The sequence below is a fragment of the Tarenaya hassleriana genome, unplaced genomic scaffold (assembly GCF_000463585.1).
Source record: "Tarenaya hassleriana unplaced genomic scaffold, ASM46358v1 Cleome749, whole genome shotgun sequence".
Classification (NCBI taxonomy): domain Eukaryota; kingdom Viridiplantae; phylum Streptophyta; class Magnoliopsida; order Brassicales; family Cleomaceae; genus Tarenaya; species Tarenaya hassleriana.
The window spans coordinates 2522-12216 of NW_010970024.1; the positions used below are offsets into that span (position 1 = coordinate 2522).

At 37.5% G+C, this 9695-nt stretch overlaps 1 protein-coding gene across 1 annotated transcript; it reads left to right on the forward strand.

Annotated features, from left to right (window-relative positions):
- Positions 1 to 1803: 1803 nt before the first annotated feature.
- Positions 1804 to 9679, forward strand: LOC104801761 (dihomomethionine N-hydroxylase-like; the record flags this gene model as incomplete). The annotated part of the gene is made up of 5 exons (XM_010525105.1): positions 1804 to 2227; positions 7915 to 7922; positions 8085 to 8933; positions 9037 to 9310; positions 9425 to 9679. Coding segments are annotated over exons 1-5 (1810 nt in total), but the record flags the coding sequence as incomplete, so codon positions are not given.
- Between the last annotated feature and the right edge of the window lie 16 nt (positions 9680 to 9695).

Here is a 9695-nt window from a genome sequence, read left to right on the forward strand (position 1 = left end):
TTCTAAGAAGTGATCTAAGTCTTGTTTTCTCGAAGCAACATACCGAATAGTTGATTCGGGTCCTAGCAGACAAGTTCCAATCGTTGGAATCCATCCCGAGGTGTGGATACATGTAGAGGGTGAGGTAATCTTCCTGCCTTAAGTGATCGGACAAATTATTCAGTTGATACAGGCCCCAGATCGATTGAGGTAAGCGTTCTAACGTTTCTACGATTCATACATGCATGATTCTAGGGTTTCATAAAATTTTTGTTTTTACATCCGCTGCGCAAATCCTAGAATCGATTTCTTAGGAATAAGATTCGCTCTTATAGTGTCTGAGAACAATTCTCAGGTTACGATGCCAGTCTAAGAAGTTCGTCCCTGTCAACTTATCCTTCTCAAGGATAGATCGCATTGGTAAATTCAGTACATTACCAGTTGTCTCCATTCTCTATAGAGATAGACAAAACAAACAATACAATATGCAATATAAGTAGTACATTACTACAACCTAGTACATTACTAACACAGACAGCATGATGTAATATGAATTGGCTCCCACTGAGAAAAATAACCCTACTAGTATTTTCTAAGTGGGTTAAAATCCATATTTCACATAAACTTGAATCAAGTTTATGCTATTTAGGTAGACATCTAATATCGATCACATCCAATGTGACTCTTAGATCTTTTATGGAATTATGGTATCATCATACCATTGTATATCTCTTATCCCATCTATACCGTTAAGTCCAAGTCTGACTTGATAATTTAACCTAAACTAGATCATATTCAAGCCGTGGGAAGCAATATTTCGTAGCAGCCCGTTGTGACTTTGCCTATCGTTGATGAACCTCGGAGATCGAGCATGATTCGAAATGAGCCCAATAGATATGGATTTATCGTGACTAGAAATGATGAACTTGTGCTTACAGAGTAAGACAAGCCTACATCATATTCAGAAGCTATGTCGAATCCGGACTCTGAGAAATGGTTCGAGGCTATGAAGTCTGAGATGCAATCCATGTACGACAAGTATGGACTTTGGTTTACGCATCTGAAGGGATAAAATCCATCGGATGCAAGTGGGTTTTCAAGAAGAAAACTGACATGGATGACAACATGCATACCTATAAAGCAAGATTGGTGACGAAAGGATTTCGACAAATTCATGGTATTGACTATGACGAAACCTTCTCTCCCGTTGCTATGTTTAAATCCATTCGAATACTTATTGTCATAGCCGCATATTACGACTGTGAGATATGACAAATGGATGTCAAGACCGCATTTCTTAACGGAAATCTGCTTGAGGATGTGTATATGACACAACCCGAGGGTTTTGAAGATCTTGAGCATCCAAGGAAGGTATGTAAGCTTCAGAGGTCCATTTATGGTGAAGCAGGATTCAAGAAACTGGAACCTGCATTTTGATGAGACATTCAAAGAGATTGGCTTCTTGCAAAACGAGGACGAACCATGCGTTTATCAGAAGGTCAATGGGAGCGCAGTTGTGTTTCTGGTCTTATACGTTGATGACATCTTGCTAATCGGAAACAACATTTCTACCTTGCAAGACGTTAAGTCTTGGCTACGAAAGCTTTTTGCGATGACAGACTTAGGCGAGACTACCTATATTCTAGGTGTCAAGATCTATAGAGATAGATCGAGAAAGTTAATCGGTCTAAGTCAGAGTACTTACGTCGACAAGGTGCTAAAACGGTTTAGCATGCAAGAATCCAAGTAGGGATCCTTGTCGATGAGACAGGTTTAGTTCTGAACAAGAATCAATGTCCAAAGACATATGATGAGCGAGAATGCATGGATAGAATTCTATACGCTTCGGCGATAGGAGCTATCATGTACGCCGTGCAGTGTACTCGGCCAGATGTATCGTTAGCATTGAGTCTAACGAGTAGATACCAGTCTGATCCAGGTGAGCCACACTGGATAGCCGTAAAGAACATCCCGAAATACCTGATAAGGACTAAGGATGTGTTCTTGCTTTACAGTGGACATGAAAATGAACTCGTTGTAAGTGGTTACACTGATGCTAGTTTTCAGTCCAATGTGGATGACTTTCGATCGCAATCAAGTTTTGTGTTCATTCTTAACGGAGGCATTGTTAGTTGGAAGAGTTCCAAACAGGGCACCATTGCAGATTCCACTATAGAGACTAAGTATGTTGCTTCATCGGATGCAACAAAGGAGGTTGTTCAGATCAAGAAGTTCGTTGGAGATCTTGGTATTATTTTTAGTATTGCGAACCCCATTAGGTTGTACTATGACAACAATGATGCGATTGCGCAAGCAAAGGAACCAAGGTCACATCAGATATCCAAACACATACTCCGGATATTTTATCTTATCAGAGAAATTGTAGATAGAAGAGATGATGATATACAGAGTATCGACATATGATAACATCGTTGACCCATTGACGAAGCCTCTCCCTTCGTCGAAGTATGAGTGTCATGTTAGGTTGATGGGGATTAGATATTTAGTTTATCATGATTAGAGCGTTTGGAGATTGTGATATTTTATACTCTAAACATGATTATTCGCACGAATGTTTTATTTATTGTACTTGGATTTATTATGATGAATGAAAATATGTTTTCTTTATTATTATTATTATTTAAATTGCATGTTATTGTTTAATAATGTTATCCTTGTATTATTATTGTAATAATACAAAATTCCCTAGTCGATCGTTAATGTGAGAACATTAACGAATAAAGACTAGTATGATACATGATGGATGATCATAGAGATGATCATAGCGTATTGGATATAGATCGTGATCATGGATGTTCATTTATGAATGAATATTGGATGACCCGCATGAGATTGTCACATGGATCTGACATCATGACTAGAATCTCATGTAATACTCCGCTTTGAGTCCTAACACCTGAGGTCTCTATATGTATCCGACATGAGGAGTGATATTCTTTAACACAATCAAAAGTCGGAACTGTAAAAGGATGACTATAATGACTGTAATTGAGAACCTCATGAATCATGTGGAGGGTAGTAAAGAGTCAAGACAGGATTTTGTCCCTCTCTTATGTGAAGAGAGAGATATCGCTGGGCCCCTCGAGTGAGTTGAGCTGAAACGCGCGCAAACAGATGAAGAGTCATCTGTAGGTTCTGTTAACTCAACGAACGAGAAAGCAATCAAAATGTGACGAGATGACTTGTTCCATGTCTCATTTTTGACTTATGATATCGCTTGACAAAAACGATATAAGTGTTGAACGTTACTTGGCTCGTTAGATCACACTACTTGACAAGGGAGTCATAGTGTCTTGCTAGAGACCACCTATGATTATTAGTCCGAAATGATTTCAGAACTATGTCTGCATTGGACAGACCTACATGGTCACACACGTAGGGCTATTTCTATTTTCTGGAGCGTGCATGGGAAGGTTTATTGTGATAGACTGAAACTCGATCATGAGTAGAGCAAGTGAGAGATTGATGGATATGGTGCTCTGGCCACGATCGGTTTGCGAAACTGATTAGAAATCCTTTGGATGAGTTTAGGTGGCCCAATGGACTCATATGATAACTGATAAGGCTAATGGGCTTTAATCTCTTAATTGTTAAGTTGAAGGCCCAATAGGCTCAATTGGTTTAATGAAATACTAATCACTTTATAATTATGTTTAAAAAACATAATTTAGTATTAAGAAAAATTAAGAGAATTTTTCGTCTCCCTCTCTCTCGCGGACGACGTCTCTTTCTCTCCCGAGGAGCGCCTCGGTTCCCGTTTCCAACCTCCAGATTGCGTTCTAGTAGACGTAAACCCGTGAGTGTGGACTAGCTGTAGAGAACGTTGGATTTCAACGTTTGTGACAGGTCTTTGGATTGAAACAGGTTGGCATATCGATACTTTTATTATGTAAGATCTGTTGTTTGGATTTCGTTTTATATATTTTGCTGCGTGAAACCCAAAGTTGGAACCGTAGAAGCTGTTACGAACGCACGTTTAGAGATCTTCAAAATCCCAACACAGACGACATTGAGCTTGTTTGGTTGGAGAGTTTGCTTCGTGGTCTGCGTATTCGGTGTCCTCGTCTGGTGACTCTTTATTGTGATAGTCAATCTGCTCTTCATATTGCGAATAATCCGGTCTATCACGAGCGTACGAAGTACATCGAATTGGACTGTCACTATGTTCGGGATCAACTTAAGTCCAATTTCCTTAAACCTTTACACGTTTCTTCCCGTAACCAAGTCGCGGATGCTCTCACAAAGTCGTTGGCGATTGATCAGTATCATTTCTTATTATCCAAGATGGAAATACATGATTTGTATTCTCCATCTTGAGGGGGAGTATCAGAGTATATTTTACAGTTTTTATTCTTTCCTAAGTTGTAGAGTTTAGTTTCTATTTTCTGTTGTAACAATCAGATTTGCTTATATCTTCTAACATTAGTTTGCTCCAGGATTGGTACTACTTGACAGCCTCTCATAGACTAAGGAACATGATGTAATCAACCCTGTTGGTAGGGTCTGTTCAGTGATTTATTTTGTCCACTTGCGCATGGAAAGCCCACTATTTTGTATAGATTATCCAGTTGTAAAACTGATGTAACACCGTTCTTTTGAGTAATACAAAATTATCTTTAAACCAAAAAAAATATATTTGCTTCTATCTTCTCCTATGTGTATATATATTGCATTGTAAAGAATTGAATGTATATAAGGAAAATTTTCTAAAACTACTGTGTTCTCTTCTATGCTCGATAGAGTGATTGTATATTTAGATGGTTACAGTTAAAATTATTATAGATAAATTTTAAATAATAGAAAATATAGAAAGTAAATATTTTGTAACGATATATTATATTAATTTTTTGTATTACATTTATTAGTGTTGTCTCATCAAAATTTTTTTGGATCCGTCAGTGTCTGTCCTAACCAACGTACCACCCAATCCACTTAAAAATATATACACAGTAAATCCAAATCAATCTATGTCTCTATCCGACCAGGTGAATCTTTATCTCAAACGGACGTTTTTTTTCTTCTCAAAGCTATTTCTCATTTTTCTCGACTCTATAAAGAGTGAACTAATTCTCCAATCTGTGTAAATAGTTTTTGAATAGATAAACCTTCTTTTATTCGTTATTATTTCTTTTGATTGCAATATAATTTAAACCGGCACCTTATATAACTTCCTCTCTTGTATGAAAGAGAAGAGCTTCTCATACTTTATACGCACATTCATTACATAAATTAATTTTTGTTACCACGGAATCCACTCTAAATGTAAAAAAAAAAAATAGTATACGATAATGGTGAAATTCTTGGAGAAATTGTTAGTAAAAAACGATTTAGGAAGGCAGTATTATTGAGAGTACACATAATATTAGAATTAATATTCCCCATACAGGCTGGTCCCGGCCTAGGATGGATATAATCGGGTCGAAGGCCCGGGGAACCATCCTGGTTATAAAAAAAAAAATATTCCCCATACTTCTCAATACGATTGATTTAAATTAGATGAATATTCCTTTGCCACTAAAGTTAATATTCAGCTTCAAGTTTAGGATTCTTTAAATTTGAATCCAAGAAAACTGATTAAACACTGCGTATTGAGACACCGATTGAAATGGAATTTCCGTCGCATAGCAATAAAATGGTGACGCTTGGTAAAATCATATTATCCGAAACCTATCAGAACCCGATTGAATACCTGAGGGAAGCTCCAAATGAAACCTAGGTTTAAGAACCTAAATATAAACCATGTCTATACAATATTAAAAAATAAAATACAGAAATTAAATTGTCAAAAAAAGAATAAAAGAGAAAAATAAAGGGAACATTTTTATTTCTAAATCTCTTCTTGTTACATTCATTACAATAAAAATGATTCATACATTGAAAGAACACGCATATCCTCCGCAATGAAACCCTTTTCGGTGGAAAAAATCCAACTATCCCTTAATAGATTAGTCCGGGACACTATCCTTCCTAGCGACCGCCCTCCTACATTTCATCATTCTGACCTCATGGATGCTTGGCTCTCCCTCACTGTCTCGATCCAAGTCTCTCTTAGAAGTTGATTCTCAATTTGATCTTGATTTTTATGTTTACTGAATGGAATTTTGTACCTATGTAGGTTAGTTCAGCAAAATGTCGGGTTGTACACGACTCGATTTTTTGAATAATAATACATTTATCATTATCAAAAGAAATATTGAAAGAAACAAAAAAATAAAGATAAAAAAAATAATACAAAAGATAATTGTCACAATAAATATTTTATTTTTAATTGATATTGTTGTTTTAATTATTATCAATCATATATAATCTCCATATTTTGTTTTTATTTCATCAATCAGATCGTAATTAATATTCATTAACATTAGCAACATACAATATATGTATATATATATATATATATTATAGGAAGATATTATTATTAGAATATTATCATTGATATGATTATGATTTACCCTAGATATTATGTCTAGAATATTCTATTGTATTTTGCTATATATTATGATGTATTCTTCCCATTATTAATAATAGAAAAATATTTTTCCTATTATGATAAGAGAGCTTCGGTTTTTGCTCTAATTTATTTTCTTCTTCTCATCAATAATGTTGGTCGAATCCGAAAGCGACGATGAAGATAACAACGATGTACTAAATCCAATAGTATCATCGCCTTGATTATCGTTTTAAATTTATTTTGCTCTTTTTTTCTTCTATTTTTTTCCCGACGGCGGTGTTCATCACTGTCAACCCTAGCCGATGCGCTACTTTTTTTTTCTCTGACGACGTTCATTTATCAATGTCAACCCTAGCCGTTGTGAGCTCTTTAAACATGGCTTTTAGCCTCTTTCGATTGGAAAACTCCGATCGTTGATCCACGTATTTGCGCCACGTATTTTTATTCTCTTCTCTTGTCCCACTGCTAGATGCATTATGCGTCGCGCTTTTGCGCCCATTTTTTTTTTTCATTTCTCCGGCCTAGCCGCTATATACACCGCAGTTTTTTGCGCTCCCGACTTCATTGTCGTGCAACCCAATTCACGTATACGCGCCGCACTTTCGTGCCATATCAGCCTCTGAGAATACAACTCTCAAGCTCTTCAAACGTTATCAAGCAACACCAACTCAAGTTTGAACTACACCACCACATGGAAGATGATTCGTTTAATACGATCACAATTTCAGTTTTTCAGTTTTTATATAACAAGATTGAATTCATCATAGATGATTCATCTTGAGGGGCATATAGGAAGACATTATTATTAGAATATTATCATTGATATGATTATGATTTATCCTAGATATTATGCCTAGAATATTCTATTGTATTTTGCTATATATTATGATGTATTCTTCCCATTATTAATAATAGAAAAACATTTTCCCTATTATATATATATAGCAATTCGGGAAGTTTCTAATACTGTTACGTACTTCGTCGTTTCATAAATAACGAACTAGGGTTTGTATGGTGACAAAAAAAAAATCATCGTACGTGTATTCCATACCCACGATGTTTTTTATTTTGTTTTCTTTTTTGTTGAATGTGTTTTGTATTACTTCCCAAAAAAATTATGTACAAAAACCTATTTCAGTCTTTACAAAAGAAACCGAAAAGGTTGACAGATTTCCATGTTTAGTAGGGCCAACGTATGTCAGTGAGCATGATATCAACCTGTGTCCACAACGTCATATGAAACTTACTATAAAAAGGGGAGGGGAGGCATTGAACGTTAGCAAAACAACACAATTAACACGAGAGAGAGAGATAATAACGACAGTGTAAATACTCATATTTCTGTATTTTTTCGTGTACTTATTTCTCATTTCATGTTCCCGGCAGTGTGGAAACAAAATCTATAAGTCTTTCCTCATTCTAACTTTGTTATTCGAATAATCTATTGCTTCTTATATGTGCAGATGAGATTGTAAAAATCAAATATATTTTTTTTGCAGTACTTTAAGTTGTCACCATGAGCATGAACAACGTTACCATGAGCCTTGAGTCATCAGCGCAACCATTGGCTCTCATTTTTCTAGCTCTCGTAATCTCGGTTACTACGATCTTGCTTTGATTACCGTCCACGAAGCCATCAACGGGACGAGGGCTACCTCCGGGACCCCGTGGATGGCCAATCTTCGGGAACTTAGGTGGGATGATCACGAACCGACCGGTTTTCAGGTGGATCAACCGAGTCATGAACGAATTGAAAACCGAGATAGCTTGTTTCCGGTTCGGCAATGTCCACGTCATCACCATTTCATCCGACGAGATTGCTCGTGAAGCCCTTAAGGAGAAGGATTCAGTTCTCGCAGATAGACCGGAGTCATACTCAACTTCAGCGTTATGCAGCGACTTGAAAACGCTAGTTTTCTCTAACTACGGAGACCAATGGGTGAAGATGAAAAGAGTGATGATGTTAGAGTTGATGACACCTGGAAGACTGAACTGGTTACTTGATGCAAGAACCTTGGAAGCCGATAATCTCCTTGCCTACGTTCACACCCTTTACAAACGGTCCAAGACGATAAACGTTAGAGAAATTGGGAGGACTTATGCTTACGCCGTCATGATGAGAATGATGTTTGGTCGGAGGTATCTCAAGGAAGTGTCCACAGTGGATGGAAGCTTGGGACCAATGGAGAGAAAACACATGGACGCCATATTCAAATCTTTGGACTGTTTCTTTAGCTTTCAGGTATCAGACTTCATCCCGTGTCTAAGGGGTTGGGGTTTGGACATACATGAGAAGAAGGCAAGAGAAGCATGTGACGCCATTGCTAACTGCAACGCTCTAGTTATCGATGATAGAATCAAGTTGTGGAGGGAGAGAGAAGGAAAGAATGATGTCGAAGATTGGCTCGATGTCTTAATCTCTCTTAAAGATTTCGAAGGGAAGCCATTGCTTACACCTCAAGAAATCAAAGGTGAATGCAAGGTAAGTGATTTTCAATAACCAATAAACACATACATGATAATAACCATATATATTTATTCATGTATATGTGAAAACATTAAGCTTTTATTGATACATTTCATAGGATGTTTGTGTCGCATCGTTGGATAATCCGGCAAATAATGTGGAATGGACACTTGCCGAGATGTTAAATCGACCTAAGACTCTTAAAAGGGCTGTGGACGAACTCGACAGAGCAGTCGGAAAAGACAGACTTGTGCAAGAAAGTGACATACCGAATCTCAACTACATAAAAGCTTGTTGCAGAGAGTCTTACCGACTTCATACCGTTGCTCCATTTTTACCCCCTCATGTAGCTACTGAGGACACATCCCTCGGGGGATATTTGGTCCCAAAAGGTGACTATAGAATCATATGGACTCTCAGTAGTGTTCAATTAGGCGCATGCATGCATGCATACAACTTTGATATAAAACATTTAAATTTGATGTTATCATCATATGCTACGACAGGTAGTCATGTGCTGGTGAATAGGATCCTGTTGGGTCGGAACCCTAAGATTTGGGAGGATCCGGAGGTCTTCAAGCCAGAGCGCCACCTCAATGGGGACGGTTGCTCGGAGAAGGTGAGTCTGATGGAGGCGGAGATGCGGTTCGTGACGTTTGGTACAGGTCGTCGTGGTTGCATAGGTGCTAAGGTTGGGACATACATGACAGTGATGTTGTTGGCTAGGCTTCTCCAGGGGTTCACTTGGAAGCTCCCTCCGAGTTCGGGGTCGAGTCC